General features: G+C 45.2%; 2 protein-coding genes across 4 annotated transcripts in view; both read right to left on the minus strand.

Annotated features, from left to right (window-relative positions):
- Positions 1 to 9,740, minus strand: part of Syn1 (synapsin I) — a 51,393-nt gene extending 41,653 nt beyond the window's left edge. For both annotated transcript variants that reach the window (XM_028776135.1, XM_028776134.1), the window contains exon 1: positions 9,241 to 9,740. In XM_028776135.1, coding sequence (XP_028631968.1) covers positions 9,241 to 9,617 — 377 coding nt within the window. In that variant the 5' untranslated portion in view covers positions 9,618 to 9,740. The remainder of the gene's footprint in view (positions 1 to 9,240) is intronic.
- Positions 9,741 to 14,207: 4,467 nt separating this feature from the next.
- On the minus strand, positions 14,208 to 20,229 carry Cfp (complement factor properdin). 2 transcript variants are annotated; one of them, XM_028776125.1, is made up of 9 exons: positions 20,061 to 20,220; positions 19,822 to 19,972; positions 18,058 to 18,233; positions 17,490 to 17,660; positions 17,172 to 17,363; positions 16,779 to 16,952; positions 16,375 to 16,566; positions 16,121 to 16,232; positions 14,208 to 14,437 (listed from the first exon to the last, which is right to left on the minus strand). In XM_028776125.1, exons 1-9 carry the CDS (start codon positions 20,122 to 20,124, stop codon positions 14,272 to 14,274), a joined length of 1,398 nt encoding a protein of 465 aa, XP_028631958.1. In that variant the 5' UTR covers positions 20,125 to 20,220; the 3' UTR covers positions 14,208 to 14,271. The 2 variants fall into 2 exon arrangements, with proteins under 2 accessions (XP_028631958.1, XP_028631959.1); XM_028776126.1 differs by lacking the exon at positions 16,121 to 16,232 and having other exon boundaries at positions 14,225 to 14,437; positions 20,061 to 20,229.
- Between the last annotated feature and the right edge of the window lie 97 nt (positions 20,230 to 20,326).

The following is a 20,326-nucleotide window of genomic DNA, read 5'->3' on the forward strand; positions in this document are numbered from 1 at the left end:
TTCCTTCCTTCCTTCCTTCCTTCCTTCCTTCCTTCCTTCCTTCCTTCCTTCCTTCCTTCCTTCCTCCCCCACACCCAGGCAAGGTCTCACTGTGTAGCCCTGGCTAATCTGGAACTTGCTTTGTAGACTAGTCTGGCCTTGAATTCACAGAGACCTGCCTGCCTCTGCCTCCCAAGTAATTGGATTAAAGACATAAGTCACCATGCCCAGCAATGTTTAATTTTTTGAGCTTAGCCCCCGACTGTTTCTGATCTTGAAGGGAACATGAAGGTGTGCTTGCTAGTTTGATGTCAACTTGACACAAGCTTAAGTCATCTGAAAGAAGACAACTTGAATTGAGAAAAATGCACTGGGCTGTAGGAAAATCTTCAGGGCATTTTCTTAATTAGCAATTGGTGTAGGATGGCCCAGCCCACTGTGGATAGTGCAACCCCTGGGCTAGGGTCTTGGGTTCTAAAAGAAAGCAGATTAGTTTTTTCTTGTACTCTTTGGTTCTTATCACTCAGTTTTCTTGGATGCTTGCTCTCTCTCTCTCTCTCTGAGCACTCTCACCATGCCTTGAGAAATTGAGGAAATCAAGGACTTTTCTGCTCACAGCCCAGGAGAAGGATGCAAAATCCATCAAGATCAAGATTAAGAACAAGGATAAAGTGAAGTTCAAGGTTCATTGTAGCAGGTACCTTTATACCCCAGTCATTGCAGTCAAGGAGAAGGCAGAGAAGCTCAGGCAGGCCTCCCCTCTCCCCACTGTTTGGCAGTGAAGGAGCTGAAATGAACTAGACCTCCACATTTGATTATTAAAAACACTGAAAAATAAAAAAAGAAAGAAAAAGAAAGAAAACTGAGGCTAAGCAAGCAACAGAGAGCAAGCCAGTGAGCAGCACTCCTCCATGGCCTCTGCATCAGCACTTGCCCTCTTTGAATTCCTGCCATGAGCACTTTCAATGATGAACTATGATGTGGAACCCTTTCCTTTCCAACTTGCTTTTGGTCATGGTGTTTCGACATAGCAATGATAACCCTAAGAAAGAAGGCTAGCCTCTTTTCCTCATTTTGGGCTGACTCTGAAGGGCCATCTCAGCTCCAGAGCACCCCCTGGGAACAGCTGAAGCCTCTGACCTGATGATGGCCTAGCCTTTCCTCTACTCTTTACTCATTACAGTGTTGACCCCAAAGGCATACCCAATTAGGCCTTCTGCATGAAAATCCCTGCCTCTTGAGTCTGTTCCAGAAAGCCAACTTAAAATACTGAGCCTTAGGAGTCAAACTACATAAGACTCTTAACATGATTCTGTAGCTGGATCATCCAGCTTCCAGTTGGAAGTGAACACCCTTAGTGACAGGACAATCCATAACATACTATCACCATGCCAATTCCTCTGAGGCAAGTACAGTTTGTGCTGGAATCTCAACATGGATCAATGCCATATGATCTGGCAGGCCCTATGACACTGGAGGTGTCATAGTGGCAAAGGATGAAATACGATTTTTTTTTCTCTTGAGTGATGAAGAGTGGCACCATGGGACCCTGGCGTTTGGGAGCAACAGTGACTTGTCCTGATAGTAGACTGCAGTAGGAATCTAGTGGAGGAAAGTGAAGCAGCTGGTGAAATAGCCTTGACACTTGACAGATGTGAGGGAAATGGTAACCACATTGTGGTAATTGTTTGTTAAATGGCACTGGTTAACTGTAGAAAAATATGATATAACCACCAACTCAAGGCAAAATATGAAAGGCAGAGGATGTCCCTGGCTCTTTTTAAAGAAACCTTAAGGTGTAGCTAGAGAACAGATGGAAGGAAGGACCAGGCTCAGGATTTAACTTTAAGTACGGTGGAACTTCAGAGAATGGTGGTCTACCTCTCTGCCACACCATGCTCAGCCCTAATAGGACAGGAGTGGTATCCTAAGACTTGGGACAAGGATACATGAATGATGCAGTTAAACATCCTGATCTTACAGGCCCACCTGAACCCATTGTACCAGGAGAAGCAGTTTACTTACCCTTACTCCAGAGACAGCTTCCCTCTGTTTGGGAAAATGCAGAATGCCTTACACGAACCCAGTACTTTATAAATCAATGCCTTCCCTGCTCAGACCAATAACTAGATTCTGTTCACAGTATGTCCCCCAGACCTAGAGATATCCTAATGCTCATATCCATGACTGACCCCAGTGGGATTAAGGGCTGGTGCAGAGGAGAAGTCCAAATAGAAGCTTCTGAGATGGCACCTTCATGTCCCTACCAAAGCAGTAAATATGGGCTGGACGTATAGCTCAGTGGCAGAAACACTTACCTAATATGTATGGAATTCTAGGTTTCAACCCCAGCACTGGGGGAAAAACAGAGCAAAAGAACAGTAAATTGAAAGCAATGCTATATGCATTCTGAGGGAGATGGTAGAAAATAAGGCACCTCAGAAAGATCGAGAGAGGATACAAGGGTACTTCTCTCATTGTATTTCTATTGAACTAACCAGTTGTGTCTCTGAGGAGACTGGACTGATCCAGAGAATTCTTGTAGACCACTGCAAATGCCACCAACTAGTACCTCTGCTTGCAGATACCGTGCTGGACATGTCATTATTGCAGATTAATAAGGTATTAAGTATGGCATTGAGCCATTAATTTGGCAAATACACTTCTTCAATTCTGATTAGAAAAGAGGACCAAAAGCAGCTCATGTGGCATGGACAATATCTGTCAATGGTTTTTCCCTATACAGCACTCTGCTGTTTCTTTCAACCTGCATTATAATATAGTTCAGAGGAATCTGGAGCATCTGGACATCCCACAGAATATCACACTGGACCATTATATCAGTTACATCATGTGGATTATGAAAGATGAATAAGGGATAGTTTGCGTATTGCCTTGATAAGAAACATGTGATCTGAGGTGGGGATGGTAGCACAGCACTCAGAAACCTAAGGCAGGAAGATCATGAATTTGAAGCCAGCTTAGGCAACCTAGTGGGTTCTAAGCTGTTTTAGGGTACACATTAAGAGTATGTCTCTCAAACATCAAAAGGCTCGTGAGCTTAAGTGGGCAGTAGAGAATCCATTCAAAGACCCAGGGACATACCATGTTAGTAATACTTCAGGGATCCAGTGACCAAAACCATGCCAGACCAACACTTCCAAAGAGTAGAGCAGAGTTTTGCATTTCATGCCTTTTAATGTGAAGAGAGACAGCAGACAGGCTTCTTTCAAATTCTGGGAGCATCATATTCTATATCAGGACCCAAGTTTCAAGTGATATGTAAAGTTATCAGTTATGAGTATGGATCAGAGTATAAGGGGGCTTGGTGGCAGGTCCAAAATGTAGGGCAAACAATCTTACCACTTAGGCGATTTGACCTGCCAAGTCTTCTGATACCAGAGGTGTCAGCAGTGGAGACAGATGCATAGTGGAGCCTATGAGAAGTCTAAGTATGAGACTCTCAGGGTTCTGGAGCTAGGGTATACCATCTTCAGTAGGGACTTAGATACCTTTGTGGTTGTTGTATTTGAGATAGGGTCTTACTATGTAGTCCTGACTGTTTTAGGACTTGCTATGTAACCCATGCTGGCATCAAACTAGTGATCCCTTTACCTTAGTCTCCTGAGTTGGGGTTGCAGGCAAATGCCACCATCCCTGTCTCAATTATATGTCATTTTATAGATTCCACTATAGTATTTATCTCTGATAGAGACAGAATGTTTGACCACTGAGTACCAAGTGACTGTGCACCCAGAACAGCTCATTATGAGTTGAGTCAGACCACACCCACCAAATAAAGTCAGATATTTATGGACAATGTTGAATGGTTTGTATGATTGTTTAGGGGTCAGGAAGGAAAATGACAAAAAGATCATGACAAGGAGGTCTGGGACCCAGACTGTGGGCGAACATATGGAAGTGGGCAAAAGGGAAGGATAAAGATCTTTTTACTGTGTGCTGACACCCACCAGGCTTCATCCACCATGGAAGTGGTACTAGGCAACCAAGTAGACAGGATGAGTCAGCCAGATGATGTCAGCCAGCCTCTAATGAGCCACCCCAGTGCTAACAGATGGGCGCACAAATGAAATGCCAATAGCAGCAGAGATAAAAGCTATATGTGAAGTCAACTTTCCAGTCTTCCAGCAAGAAAGATCAACATTGAATCTTTGATATGACACCATACCTCAAGACTAAGCAGCCATTTGGGGTAAGCTGACTGCATTGGGCTTCTTCTCCTATACAGAAAATGGTGATCTGTTTTGACTAGAAATTTCCATGTGGGGTTTGCCTTTTCATTTTCTGACTTAAGACTAGCAAGCGTCACTGTCCAAGGGTTTAAAACTATACTTGATCCTCAGCAGGATGGGATCCCATATAACATTGCAGCAAACCAAAGTACACATGTCAAAACAAAGTAAAGGAGAGCAAAGTAAAGACGTGACTATGGAATTCAACCAGTGAGGTTCCGTACCACGCCACCCAGAGGCTGCTGGCCTGAGAGAATGAAGCTATAGGTATGACCTCATTTTGGAGATGACACTATTCAAGAATGGGCATTACCTTCCTAAAAGCAATGGAAACCCTCAGTCCATGATTATTTTGTATGCTATTCTCATAGTAGGTAGAGTATACGAGTCTGGGAAGTCAGAGGTCACAGTGGGAATGGCCCAGCTTACCATCAATCCCAGTGATCCACTCTTAGACTCTGTGCTTCCTGTTCCCTCAGGGTTCTGCAAGGTTAGAGGTCCTGGTTCTCCAAGGGGCAACACTGCTACCAGGGACACAGTAATCTCATTAAACTCTAAGCTATGATCACCATCTGAGCACTTCAGGTTTCTTTTGATAAGTAAAGAGAAGTCACTAGCAGAAGAATGTAACATTGATAGCTAGGAAGTAGGAAGTAGGGCTGTTGGTATGTGAGGAAGTGAGGGCAGAAGTGAGCACATCTGGCACCCAGGCCACCCACTTTGGCATCTGTTGGAACTCCTTGCTTAGCTTTCATGGTAAGTAGACAAGAAGCAGCCAGAGTCTGAGTCAAGTGTGGGGACACAAGCTCAGGGAGCTCTCAAAGATGAAGGAATAGATCACCCACCAAGTAAGCCACAGAGACCAACAGAGGTGCTAGCTGAAGGTAAAGGGTCTGTTTCCAGGGAAGTCTATCTAAGAAAAGAAGCCACAATAAGAAACACAGTTTATATAACCCACTATATACACATTTACATAATAACTCACACTATATATATACACACATATATTATATAAGACCCATATGTTTTATGTCAAACAGGATTCAGATATGCCTTATATAATATATACTACATAAAATATATATTATACATGTCTCTAGGTTGTATAACAGAATGTACATAACTATACATATACAAATGGAATTAAAGTTTCAGCTGGGCATAGTCCTACACATTGGTAATCCATCACTTGGGAGACAGGAAGACCATGAGTTTGAAGCTAGCCTGGGTTACATAGCCAGGCCCTCTCTCAAAAATTAGTTTTGGTAAATAATTACCTTTCTATATGCAATACAGTTTTGTATTTCTTTCTTGTTCCACTTTACTCTATTTTGTGAAGAAAATCCTATACTTGTAGATATATTATAAAGTCATTATATAACACATGCAATATGTAATTCATGTCATATATAATATATACATCATATATTATATATATTATTGGAATAACAGTCTTATTAAAACAACTGCTTACTATGTAAAACATACTCTGTTCTCTATTTTCATTTATTTTGCTTCATGAAGAAAGTGGCACGCTGGTCATGGGCAATAGTTGACCCATAGACTGAAATGCACAGGAGCAACTTATCTCTTAAAAAAGGATGGAGCACATGCCTGCAAATCCTAGCTCTTATGAGGAGGTAGGGGCAGCAGAATCATAAGTTTAAGGCCAGCCTGGCATACATAGACTTTTCTTCAATATTAAAAAATTAAATCCTCTCATCTTAGAGGGTGCAACATCAAAGCACAGAAGCTCAGGATGAAAGAAGAGTGGTGAAGACTGGAGAGATGGCATCAGGCTACGCACAGGTATGCATTTATTTTAAAATTGTCAAACTCCTTTATTCCAACCTGAAATCCTCAAAGCTTGCATGGTTCTGAAGGGACGCACACAGGGCTCTGTTCCCGATTTGAGCCTGGTATATTTAGGCTTTCTCCTTCTGTCCACGTCACCACACGCCTAGCAGACACTAAATTAATATTGGCCAAATTGCATAGAAGAAAAAGCCCGAAGGTGCTGTTGCAATAAATGGGGGCTTTGAGGATGCTGAAGGAGAGGGAGAATAAAATAACCTTTTGCTGAGTTCAGTAAGTACTCTAAATGTTTTCTGGAGATTAGAAAAAAAAAGGAAGGCATTGGATTGCCATTACAGAAAGGGGAATGGATACCAGCATTCAGTTGAAAAAACTAGGGGAGGGGTAATTAAATAACCTGTTTATAGGGTTGGAGCAGAGAGGGAATCTCTACCAATATGTAGTACAGGTTTCATTAATGTTTCCTGACTTTAATAAAGCAAATAGAGCCCAAACAACAGTGCCCTGGGGAACAGTTTATAGTGAAGGAATTCTGAACTGTGCTCAATATATATTTTAAGGGTTGCTGGAGGAAAGGTGAAGAAGCTTGCTGTACTGATGAGAAAGAGGTTACTTGAACAGAATACAGCAAGAGATTAATAAGTACTTTCTGGATTAATGGGTGAGGGGAAGGACTGCTGGAGAGGTGGCTACAAAGTGTGTGTGTGTGTGTGTGTGTGTGTGTGTGTGTGTGTGTGTAGGCAGGATGTAGTCAAAATATTAGGGGAAAGGGCTGGAGAGATGGTTCAGGGGTTAGGAACACTGGGTGCTCTTCCAGAGGTCCCAAGTTCAATCCCCAGCAACAACATGATGGCTCACAACCATCTGTAATGGGATCTGATGCCTGTCTAAAGACAACTACAGTGTACTTATATACATTAAATAAATAAATAAATCTTAAAAATAATGGAAAGAAATTGGACGTCAGGGGCATATGTTCTTCAAAGTATACAATATGTGTATATTAAATGCTTATGGGGATAAGTAGGAAAAGTTGTAGGAAATTCAGCTAGTGGTTAGGATTAGAAGAAAGGGGAGCTAAGGAAGGGTTCTTCCCAAGATAGAGAAGTGCTTAACAAATGCATCCCACATTCTGTCACATAGAAAGTATGCAACAAATATCTGTAGAATGGATTAAAGGAGTTAAATAGAAAGGATGACATGGTAAGGGCTTCTGAGGGAGGGGTGACAAAGCCAGTAAACAGATGGTACCCAATAATTTTTGACTGAAAGAGATCTCTGGAATGTAAGCTCTTAAGGCAGTGGCAAGGACTCCCAGAGCCCTGGAAAGAGGAGACTGAGGATGACTCATACAGTTGATGCTCAATAAGTGCTGACTGGCTTAAATAGACTAACAGTATTTTGGCATATGGACTTAAGGTTGGGAAGAGAGGATCCTCAGGGATTACTAAAGGAAATGGGAAAGGGTAAATCTTATATATTGGGTTCTGGGTTAATGCGGGAAAGCTTTTAGAGAGCAGGCTTCATGGCTGGGGCAAGTTCTCCTAGGGGTAGTGAAATAAGATGTACTTCCTATAAACAACAGGTACCTCATAGGTGCTGGCTACATCCACTGCAGGAAACTGTATCTGAGGAGCAAGCATAAACACACAGATCTCCATAAATGCTCATGGGACTTACTGGAAGAAAGGGTCTTTGGAGGAAGTTCATCAAACTGGAGAATAGGGTGGACGAGAAATTAGTGTTCACTGAATGTATTCACAAATGACCTTTGATGAGGGAGGCTAGGAATTATTTGATAAATACCCCCTTGGAGGAAAAGTCCCAAATGGAAAGGGGGAAGGGAATGCAGAAACTTGATCTAGGCAAGCTCAGCTCTCCTTTTATGCAAGGAAGATTTTTGTGAAGAAGACCTAGACCAAGTGCTCCATAAATGCTCTAAGGAAGCATGAAACGAAAAAGCCTTTGGCAAAAGTGACTCAAATGGTGACCACAGCAACTGGTAGATGTTTGAGTATTGGATTAACTCTTGTCACAGACTTTTGCAGAGAGGTCTTTGGCTGGGTTATACAAAAGGTGCTCAGTATATGGTAATGGAAGCTCCTGAAGGAAACAGCATTGGATATAGATTTGCGGGTGGATTATATAGCTGACACTCAACAGATGCTTGCTGAAAGGAAAGAACCTTTATACTAGAGGAAAGAATTTTTAGACAAGTCTCACATTTTAGGGAACTAATCAATATTGAATAGATCCACCAAAGACCTTTGAAAAAGTGTCTGGAGAACAGGAGATTCAGGAAGCACTCAATAAATGTCTTCTAGAGTCATTATAGGAAAAGGTCATTGAGGAGAGACTGGTAATGAGTCACACACCGAAAGCTTGAAAACCCTCACAGAATTCATGATTGGAAAAGGACTCATTTGAGGGAGGTTTAGGAATGGTACATGTTAAGCATTTTATGCCTCTTAGATCCTTCGGAGAAAATGGGTCCTTTCAGCTCACGCACCTGGACTTGGAATACATAGAAGGCATTCAGTCAAGGTTCATAGGATCCATTAGAGTCAGAGCTTGCGAAGAGAATTGGGTGGAACACACAACAGGCACACTCAATCACTGCTTACAGACAAGTTTGAAAGGTCTTTGAGGAGGGCTCTGGAGTGAGACTTATAGTGTCAATTGGCAACACGTTCACAAGATCAATTAGAGAGAAGGCCTTAGGGCAAGGGGTGAGGGTAACAGGGCATGAATCTAGGCTCTCAATCATACTCAAGGAAGTCATTAAAGCCAAAGACTTCCAGGCTTCCCTGGAGGCTCTGCAGTGAGGTATAATACAGGTGCTGAATAAATGCTTACAAGACTCATTAGGGAAGAGGCCTTCCAGGCAAGAATTGGACAGAGGAGGTCGGGCACATTTGGCCCTTGAAAGCTTTCTGTATTTATCGAAGCCAAAAGCTTTTGGGAATGAGTATTAAGAAGAGGTACAGGCAACAGATAATTGCTCTTTGTACCCATTTTTAGTTTGGGGGAGGTAAAAGTGGGGCTTAAAGGAGGGGCTTAGCACAAATCATTAAAAGGAAGGACTTGGGTGAAGGGTCAGATATTAGGCGCACAAGTGGCGCTCAATAATTGCTCATTCGCTGTAGAAACATCTGGAGACCCAGGCCCTCGAGGAGGCGCAACAGCGGCTTACCAGTCAGTGTGCGGCTCATCGATGACCAGCAGCACCCTGGCGGCGGCGCCCCCGCGGCCTGCGCCCCCAGAGCCACCGCCCACCTGCTCGCTGAAGGTGGCGGCTGCGGCTGCTGTGGTCTGCTTGACCGCGTTAGACAGCGACGAGAAGAAGCCGCCGCCCCCCGAGGACCCGGGACTAGGGGCTGCTGGAGAGGCCACTGGAGCAGTTGTGGAGGCCCTCTCGGCAGAGGCAGTCGCGGAGCCGGGCGTGGCCCCAGGGCTGGCGGCTGAGGGCGGCGGCGGGGGCGGTTGCGGGCGCTGCAGGTCTGTCATGTACCCATTCGGCAGATTGGCCATGAAGTTGCTGTCCGACAGGCGGCGCCGCAGGTAGTTCATGGTGGCGGCTTGGGGCAGGGGATCCAAGGGGCAGTGGGTCTGTGGGCCGCGGGGGCGGAGCGCGAGGGGCTCAGGAGCACGGCAGCGCTCTCTGGCACGACGCGACACCTCTGCTGCCCGCTGCAGACTGAGGCAGTTCCGAGGCTCTGCCGCCGCAGAGCGTATGGTCGCGCCCGCACACCCCTATCTTGCACCTCTTGTGGTGCGGCCCGACTGGACTCACGGCAGCACGGACGCGACCAAGGCAGCCAGGAAGGGGAGTTTGGGGAGGGCTGGAGAGTGACGTCAGCCCGCCTTTGGTGCTGGGGAGGTGGTGGTGCGCGCCGGCAGCGGGGGCGAAGGCTCTGTCCGCGGTGCTGAATCCAACAGTGCGCACGCGCCGCGCCGCATCCTCTTCCCCTCCCCCTCTGATAGGGGGGATGCGCAATTTGGGGAGTGGGGGTGAAGTTCTTGTCCGGAGGGTCCGGATCCGTAGTAAGGAAGCGCCCTCCCATGATTTTACCCTGTTTACCAGCCTCTTCCTAATCCTTAGGCTAACTTGCACTCATACAGCATTACCCTTCCCAGATACTTGGGTTTCCAGTGTTGATTTTCACTTCTGAAGGCATTTTTGGGTTGAGGGTGGGGATAGAAGCACACTCGGAGGGGAACATAAAAGTAGAAATTCTCTTTACTGCAGTGTTTCCGCCCAGACGTCTCCTACAACAACACTGTCGGGCAAAGAAAAGAGCACGGAGGTGGCGTAAACATCACCAGACAGGCGGAGGTGGACACTTGGTTAGTTTACATATCCTTGCCCTTGGTGGTGAGAGCCTGAGGGAACACATAGAATAACACAAATAGAAAAGCAAGGAAAGACACAGGGTATTGTACGACACAGAACACACAGGCATCCAGGTATATATGTACACAAAGCCCAGGGTAACACACATGAGCATGTTGAGCACACATTACACACTCAGGCAACATATTGACACACACCCAGAGAATCTCACACACTTACAGCCATCTAGACAAAACACATGTTCCCAGATGAGCAAGGAAACTCTGGGTATGCAATGCAGAAGCATTTCCTGCAGCGCTAGCTCTGATGTGTATTCAGCCTCCTCCACATGCACATATTTAGTCTACATGCCCTCATTTCTCCGCTCTGGACACAGCCCAAACCCAGTGCCATCAGTGTCCATGGATGTCTTCTTTCATGTATAAGAACTCTGCAGACAGGAAGCCAGATAATACTTTCATATGAAAGAATAAGGTAATTTTGGTGGTCTGAATAAGAAGGCTCATATATTTGAATGCTTAGTCACCAGGGAGTGGCACTGTTTGGAAAGATTAAAAGGATTGGGATGTGTCGCCTTGTTGGAGGAAGCATGTAACTGGGGTGGGCTTTGGGGGCTTCAAAAGCCCATGCCAAGCCCAGAGTCTATCTGTCTGTCTCTTGCCTGTGGATCAGCATGTAGCTCTCAGCTATGGCTCCAGCATCAAGTCTGTGTCTGCCACCAATGCTCCCCATCATGGTGATAATCGACTCATCTCTGAAACTAATAAAGTCCCCAATTAAATGTTTTTTTTAAAAAAATGAGAACTGCCTTGGTGATGGTACCTCTTCATAGCGATAGAACGTTAACTAAACAGTAATCCAGGCTGTAGTAGGATGTAGAAACCATTACATCAAGTTGTAAGATTCTGGCTATAACAAAATTACAAATCCATAGTTATTTGTTTATATGTACCTTGGCTTATCCAACAATCTGATGGACAGATAATGTAATTTCTACTTTGCAAATGAGGGGAATCCAAGAACTTTAAATCATCTTCAAAGTGTCATATTTGTTGTGATTGGTATATGTGGCAGTTAAGATGAAACAGCTAGTGCCACTGTATTCACAACAAAGTGGAGTGGGATTTTAGTAAGGGATAGGGCCAGAATGATTGGGTACATAATTGAGCCTAGTGAGCAATGATAGTAGACCAATGGCAGGAAATACACAAGAATATTTGGAGTTTCTTGCCTGAAAGATTTTAGAATTTCTTTTAAAACTAGATCTTGCCATGCAGCCCAGGTTTGCCTGGTCTCAGCCTCTACAGTAATGAGATTCCCGGTGTTCATTACCAACTCTGGCCATTTGCTCAATCTTTATTTATGAAAGCAATGGTTTGTTAAATATAGTAATAATAGTGTGGGATCTGGAGTCACATAGCTGGGTTCAAGACCAGCCTTCACAATATGGTTGGAAAAGTGAGTTAATCTTGGAAGGTTTTTTTTTTTTTTCATCTTTAAAATGAGGAAGGAGAGGCATAACCTCTGTGCTTTTGCAAATGCTGTAGTCCCATCAGTAACCTGCCTGCTCATCTTGTCTCCAGAAACCATGCCTCTACTTCACCTTTTTCCATTCCTTTCCTCCTAGGTTCCTACAGTTCCTAAATTCAATGTTTCCAAGCCATGCTCATAATCCCTCCTCCATCCTAGTGAGCTTCGATCTCAGTAGAATTAGCCTTTGCTTGCCTAATCTTTCTTCTTTCATCTGCAGGATGCCCTCTGGCAATTCAAAAAAAAGGAACTTCCTGCATATGGGTATTTTCTAATGTTTTAAAATATGTAGCTATATTGCTGACTTAACAAGAAAAGCATGGCCTATGGTGACCTCTTTGGTGATTCAGAAGCAGTTGCAGGTCTTCAGGCTGTTTTGGCTCCTCTGGGCCTGAATCAGGGCTCTACACAGCCACCTTGACTGTGGCTCTTCCTGGAAAACATTTAGACTCCGAGTACTTTTAGCTTCCTAGTGCCATTATTTTTCCTAGGTGGCTTAGTTTCTAGAAATTAACTTTTGCAGATTGTCTTTTAAAGGAAGCTCCTCCCTCTCCTTCTGGAGTGTTTTAACTCTTCAAGGATAGAGGTAAATCTTCACACCAACTTCTACAGCAGGAATAGGCATACAGAAGAGTCTAAGAATCACTTTCTTGTGATTAGTGAACAATTTACTTAAATATGTACCCGACACAAGTTCATGCCAGGATTGTGCCCATATCATATACCTCCCAATTCCACCTTAGTGTGAGTTAACATACACACATCCCTTATGGTTTTGTTATAGTTATAACTTCTTATACCACACACATCCAATACAGCCCTAATACTTGCACAGCTCTGGAAGTCTACATTAGAGAGATGTGTACCTCACAATGCATACATACACAGCCAAGCTTGTACTTTCTTCCAAGTAAGTATCTCTTACACCCTGAGTAGCAACTAAAAACCCTTACTTTGACTCAGTCTTCCCAAGATGATCAAATCCTCACTGATTTGTCTCCACTCCTATCCATCGGGGATCATTATTACATGTTCTGACAAGACTCTGGGTCTCACACATCTCCTACTGAAACACTCCCACACAGAAGGATCCTTTTCACCCACTGTACAAAGTTGCAAACTCTGCTTCTAATACTTAACACTGCATCACTTATTCTTCTAATACTTAACACTTATCGCTATGTGTGGTATTTCAAACATACCCAGTTCATTACTGTTCTGTGCTAGTTTCTTCCTTTGTAAAATGGGGATAATATTGACCCTCCTGGGTTCATTGTAGATTAAATGAATCCACACCACGGAAAGACCTAAGGCACTATTGGGCTTCCAGTAGGATTGCTTTCTAAGTGTTAGCTATTACCCGGATTATGATGATTCCTTTGTGATTTCATCATGAAGGAGCTCAGCATTCAGTGAATGGTAAAATGAATAAGCAAATTCTAGGAACACTGGTGTCTGGGTTTGTTCCCTTTACTGTGGAGACATAGGCAGCTGATTCCTTCCTTGTGTCCCCATACTCAGTACTATTGTTAGTATACAGTAGGCGTTAAGCATTGAATACATGTTTGAACAAAAGGAATGCCTATTTTGAGTCTGCTTACTGGCTCTCAAATACTCTCACCTTCTACCAGTCCTCCCCCAGCCCAGATGCTCAGACATATCTCTAGCATAAGTAGACATTAAAGTGTTAAATGAACAAATAAAAAAAGGTGCATCTGGGTTTGTTTTGGGGGTTCCTCTAGGCCAATGCTAACTCTAGCTTCTCTTTACCCTTGCCAGACTCAAACTGCATCATAGCCACCTCCTCAGTGTCCCTTCCCCCAGCTCTTTGTTGTTGGTAATTGTAGTGTTGGACTTAGGCTGTTTTCAGTGGGTGGGTGCAGGTGTTTTCTCAGTTGGGCGCCAACTCTGGTCATGTCCCACCCAATTCGTCACCATAGCAGATCTGCCAGCTGAGAGGCTCTGGTAAGTGGGTGGGAACCTAGGAAACTTCATAAAGTAAGAGACAGCAACTAAACAGCACACGGGCCAATCAGAAAGTTCCTGCTAAGGTGAGTAGTCAATGGCAAACCCCATTTTGTTGCCCTCCCCTCTAGTCCCACTCCCTTATATTTGTGGCAAAGACTGGACACTTATTTTCAGGCTTTCCAAGCTGCAAACACAATACAACAGAATGTCACAATGGGCCACTGCTATGTTGCTCTAGAAAATACTATTGCCCCACTTCCAGGAACGGGGGCAGGCTCCCCTTTCTTCTTTAAGGAATCTTAGAAAGAGTCTAGAAAGGCTGATTTATTGAGGTCTAGAAGGTCAGGGGGGTCAGAACAGAAGCAAGGGATTTTAGGGTTTCTTCTCTTCTGGGTCTTTGCAGGGAGGCACATGTAGACATGGCCGTTTCTCTTCTACCACCAGCTTCTGTCCCTGTAGTGCCTCACACAGTGGCCGCGGGGTCCCCCAGAAGGTAACATTCTTCTCACCCTGACCTTCAACCATGGAAACTGTAGGCCTGGGGTGTTGGGGAAGCAATGGAGGAGAGAAGCTCAGGTAAGGCAAGAATGCATTGGAAAAACTTCATTTTTTGAGCGAGTCTAATCTCAAACTCAATGATACCTCTGCCTTAGCTTCCCAAATGTGGGAATTACAGGCAAGTCTCATATCAATTTTTTGTAGTATTAGAGATTAAACCTGGGAGTTTGTACTTGCCAGGCAAATGATCCACCATACTATCATAGCATTCTTTTTGTTTGTTTGTTTGTTTTATTGGTCCTACTGACCTATTTCCTCTCTTTTATCCAGGCTAACCTTGAACTCATTTTGTAGCCTAGGAATGTCTTGAACATGTGGTCCTTTTGGCTCCAGTCTTTCAAGAAGTTAGGATTATAGGTTTGCACTACTACACCTGAATTAACATCTCACTGTGCATTTAACTCTATGTCTAACTGTGATACTGGGATATTTCTGATAAAGAAATAAGAAAGATGGGCTGGTGAGATGGCTCAGTGGTTAAGAGCACTGACTGCTCTTCCAGAGGTCCTGAGTTCAAATCCCAGCAACCACATGGTGGCTCACAACCATCTGCAATGAGATCTGATGCCCTCTTGTGGGGTGTCTGAAGACAGCTACAGTGTACTTATAATAAATAAATAAATAAATAAAGTTTAAAAAAAAAAAGAAATAAGAAAGATGATTCCCTGTGCCTCAGTTTCCCTCATCTACAAAATGGCAGTAAGAGGAATAATATTTACCTCTAAACATTTTCTCTTTTCTCATACTCACCTTAAATTCCTATCCCAAGCCATTACTTCTCCTCTCCCCTCCCTTCCCCTCTCCACTTTACCCAAGTAGAACCTTACATCCAGGAAGGTTTTTGCCAGGAAGATTTCTCCTAGTAGGCAAGCTCTCTATTCATTTTCACCCAGTCTCTAACTATGTGGAAAACTTAGGAAATTTAGGAACTGGTTCCTAACTTCAGGGACCAGTCTGACCCCCCACATCTGGAAAATCCTATCCCAGCAGCAGGTCATTTAACAGCTGGGAAAAGGCCATTTAACCCTGATGTATGTGGTGTAAGAAGAGATGGGTAATTTAACCCTTTCTAATTCCTGGGCCACTGTGGTGTCCAGTAAACACTCAAGGTAGCTAATCAGCTCTGTCCAGAACCTGCTCACAATCTGGATGTCTTGAATGCGTCTCCAGAAAGGCCTAATTTAGCTTTCTAGGCCCAGAGGGTAGCGATAGTCTCCTTGCCACTTACTCGTCACTTTTAGATGGATTCTATCACAACTCACCTGGGTACCTTCTACCCATAGATCTGGGTTCTTTTTTAGTGACTGTTGCTAAAAAGGCCTTGGAGTACCTCAAGGTAGTGAAATGTGGAGTGGATAAATGGAGGCATGGATGACTGAGGAACTCAAAGGTATGCTAAGAGGTTAGTGAGAAGGCTACATGAAGGATTATGTGCACGGGGCTACAGCTAAGTGACTACATTAGAAACTGAGGTGCATAGAGGCTGCGAAGTCTTCCCTCATTGTTTTTCCTCTTCCTTTCTCCTTTCTTCTCTAAGCTAGGAGATGGCACTGGCAAGGCAGGCACCTTTGCTCCAGGTTTGCTCCAGTTCAATATAACCAATTTCCTTCTCATCCTTCAGCGTCATGACCCTCTCCTAGAAACACAATGTCCCTCAACTCACGAGTACTTGGGGAGCAAAGGTGTGCAGAGACGCTGGCGGACACGGGTGGGGTTGGGTCCACATGGTGGTGTGCACAGACCCCAGGTACTCCACTGTGACCATGAACCTTTCACTGCAATGGGAGGGGGTAGTAGAGTGTCATATAGTCAAAACTGGAGGTCTCGATGGGGAAAGGAGACTGCAGGGGCATAGGGTACCCAGTATAGCTACAGCATGGTTGCCCACCCTCACAGTGCTGCCTGTGGGTCACTCACAGACACAGTTATGGATGTCATAGCAGTGTCGAATATCCTGGAGTTTCCCAGTACATGGGTGGCCATTAAATTTACGGCCGCCACAGCTCCTTGAACGTGACTGCTGGCCTGGGATTTCATCACAGCTGATAGACTTCATTCTCACACGGCTGCAGTGACTCCATTTTCCCCAGGCCTCCCACTCCCCATTTACTGTAGAGACACAAGGAGCAAGAGGGTTTGCAGCCAGTAAAGGGCCTCAGGGGAAAGAATGATGAAGGCTTTGGGAGGGAGTGGGAGTGAACAGATGTGGGGATGAACCAGGGTATGAGGGCAGGAAGAAGAAAATCAGGCAGGAACAAGGTTTTGTCAGCAAGATGGACAGGGGGCTTAGGCACGGGCCCAGTGCCTCTTGACTTGCTAACCAGGGCAAGGTATGGCTGTGTTACAGACATGGTTCCGAGTGGCATCACCAGCACAAAAGGAGCCTCCATGACGGGGTGCAGGGCGATCACATGTCCGTCGTTCTAGGGTCTGGCCCAGGCCACAAGTCACAGGGCAGGGGCTCAAAGGACCCCATGGCCCCCAGCCACCAGCCACTGTTGGAGTGGGAAAGAAAGTAAAAATAAGACCTCCTTAATCGTGCACACTCCGCAGCTTCCCTTCCTATCACCTTTAGACATTTGAGACAAATTGTCCTCAGATGATAGGCTTCTGGTCACATGGTACAAGAATTCCATTCCCTCCAATGGCACACTATCTTTGCCAGAAATCCAAAGCCCCACTAGCTGCATGCCAATGGCCATATTCCTACATACCTGGGCAAGGTGGTAGGCCACTGCAGCCCCTATGCTCATAGGCTGGTCCTGAGCAGGGCCTCCCAGGGGGCTGGTGTGAAGGTGCTGGTGCAGAACATGAGCGGCTTCGTGTCTCCTTAGGTTCTTGAGCTCCACCAAAGCAGGATCCTGAGCAGGGGTTCCAGGGGCCCCAGGATGCCCAAGCCCCATGTGCTGTGGGAGGAGTGGGAGGATGAGCTGTGGTCAAGCATGCATAAAAGTCTTTTCTCCCCGGCAGTTTCCTGTTGTAGCCCAACATTCTGGGTATCCCTTCTATGGCCTATAACTACTCTTACTCACTGGGGCAGATCTTCTGAGTGTCACAGGCTTGTGACTGCTGGGCCTCTCCTGGGCAGTGGCCCCCACACTTAGGAGCAGGATTATCACATACTCGCTGACGGGTCTGGGTTCCTTTGGAGCAGGTGACAGAGCAAGGTCCCCAGGGTCCCCACTCAGACCAGCCACCTATCTCTGTGGGAGAAAAAGAAAAGGAAGTGGGGGGTGACAACTTAGGATTCCTTTCTTTCATGTGTGTCCCATATTATTGTATCCTGTCCTATCTCTTGACACTATACCTGGCCCACCAGTACTGCTCATCTGGACTATGGCAGCAGCCTTCGGATACTTTTCCTTTTGCTCAGATTCGGCTCTAGATTCTTCTCAAAGCAAGTCAATTTCTCCCCTTCCCATAACCCAGATCATTCAGACTAAAGCCAATATCTTCACTTTCGAACATACTCCTTCAGCAATCCTAGCCGCCTCCATTCCCCTTAAAGCCATACAAAGGTCTGTCTGTCCTCAGGGCCTCTGTACTGATTCTTCTGGTGCTGGGAGCTGGGTCCATGTCCACATTGCTGATCTTCCTTACCTGGACAGCATGGCTGGTCCTCACAGGCCTGTAGCTGCCACTCAAGAGTTCCAGGGGCCACCTTCTCAGAGCACTGCCCACCCCTGCCCACACAGCGCCTGTGTCGCAGTTGGGACCCCTCAGAACATGTAACTGAGCAGGGCCCCCATGAGGACCATGCTGACCATTGTGGAGACCTGTGGAGAGAACCCCATGTTCTATCCTGGTATGAAGTGACAGGATAGATCACTGAGAGCCTACTTACCACTTAAGGATGGTGGGTGATTGAACAGGAAGAAGTGAATATACAGGAAATATATGATAAATTTCATTTCCCTTCATAGCAAGGGCCCTGGAACCCCCCCACCCCCCCAGGGTCAAAGCCAGATGTACAATAAGCAAATTTAGGGACTAAAAAACCCCAGAGCTTCTGCCAGGAACTCAATAGGTCACTATCCTATAGAGTACTAGGGAGGGAGGAAGTACTTAGTAAACAGAAGTTCAGAAGTCCCTTCAGAAACATCCTAGAGATACACTGTCCCACAGGACTGGGTTTGCATGCTAATATGGGTATGGATGCTAGTGCTAAAAAGACATGAACTGTTAGCAAGACTGGCGGCCCAGAGCTGCTTCCCAAGATTTTCAAACCCACCATCTCTACAATGTTATATGGAATATATAGTAAGCAGTCATAAAATATATCTAAGTCATAAAATATATAGTAAGACTCAACATATGTAAACTGGAAGTCATGATTAGGAGACTCAAGGTGCTTTCAGAGATCAAATTGCCACAAAAGAATTGCACAATGAATGTGTCATCACAATTAAAGATTTTGCATTGCCCTCAGAATTTCCCTAAAGTCCTCCATTTTTTTTTCTTTTTCTTTTGGTTTTTCAAGACAGGGTTTCTCTGTGTAGTCCTGGCTGTCCTGGAACTCACTCTGTAGACCAGGCTGGCCTCGAACTCAAAAATCCGCCTGCCTCTGCCTCCCAAGTGCTGGGATTAAAGGCGTGTGCCACCACTGCCTGGTCAAGTCCTCCATTTCTATGATGGTTCTATATATGATAAGCACTCAATTATGATCTGTTGTAAGTTAGAAGAATGGAGCTACCATAAAAAATATCCAAGTTGCACCCCACCTGCCATGTTTACAGGAAGCCCTGACTTTTAAAGCACTTTTAAATCAGGGTTAATTTTGTCTCTCCTAAGGGACATTTGGCAGTGTCTGGATTCAGTTAATTTTTTTTTAGTTTGTCTCTCATACAATACAGCCTAACTGCAGTTTCTCTTCCCTTCATTCCTCTCAGTCCCCTCCCCCCACAACCTCCTCCTCTCTTCCACAGATCCATTCCTCCTCCCATTCTCCTTCAGAAAAAAAGCAAGCCTTCCAGGGATATCATCCAAACATGCCATAACAAGATGCAATAAGACTAGGCACAAATCCTTACATCAAGGCTGGATGAGGCAACCCAGAAGGAGGAAAAGGATCCCAAGCACAGATGAAAGTGTCAGAGACACTTATACTACCACTATTTAACGGTGCAGAGAGTTGTTAAAAAACATTTAGGGGAAGGTCAGGTATGTTATAAACTACCAAACAATGCACAGCTAAGAACTCATACCCCCACCAAAGAGCTCCAAATGGCAACTGCCAAGATTTTGAAACCCTGAGCTATGGTCATAAGGAGGGCTTGCAGAGTGTGTGTGTGGGTGCACTCGTAGAAGCTCCAGGGCAAAGAATACAGTTCTAGGCTACAGGGCTCAGCCCAGGTTCCTCCAAACCTGCATGCCTGACAGAGGCCACCATCATGCTCTTGGAAGGCATACACAGCGTTGAGACAGCAGTCTTCCACCTTGATGTCTCTCCCAAGTAGGCCTTTGCACCTGCCAGAGGACTGCTCATACTGGGTGAAGCAGAGCACAGGGTCTGAGCCTGTAAGATCAGGGGAGAGGAATGGACAATCAGCAGTGTGGTTGGCCTGGGCACCCCTGGGAGGACATGTGGTCCCATATCCACTTACCTGTGACTGGCAGGATAACTAGTAGCAGCAGGAGCCACTGAGGGTCTTGCATTCCAGGAGGCATTTTGAACACTATGTTTATGCACTCCTCACAGAGAGGAGGGCTTGGCTATGTCTGGGCTGACCTGCTCCAGAAAGAGGAAGCCAGAGCAGGAGGAACTGGGAGGGTATGGGTTCTTTAACTCCGACCTTTCCCTTGAGCACTCTGCCTCCTCTTCTCCCTTCTCCATTTCCTTGTTCCTGCTTTGTCACTCAATCTTTGTCAC

This window comes from Grammomys surdaster, unplaced genomic scaffold (genome assembly GCF_004785775.1).
Source record: "Grammomys surdaster isolate TR1022 unplaced genomic scaffold, NIH_TR_1.0 265, whole genome shotgun sequence".
Lineage (NCBI taxonomy): Eukaryota > Metazoa > Chordata > Mammalia > Rodentia > Muridae > Grammomys > Grammomys surdaster.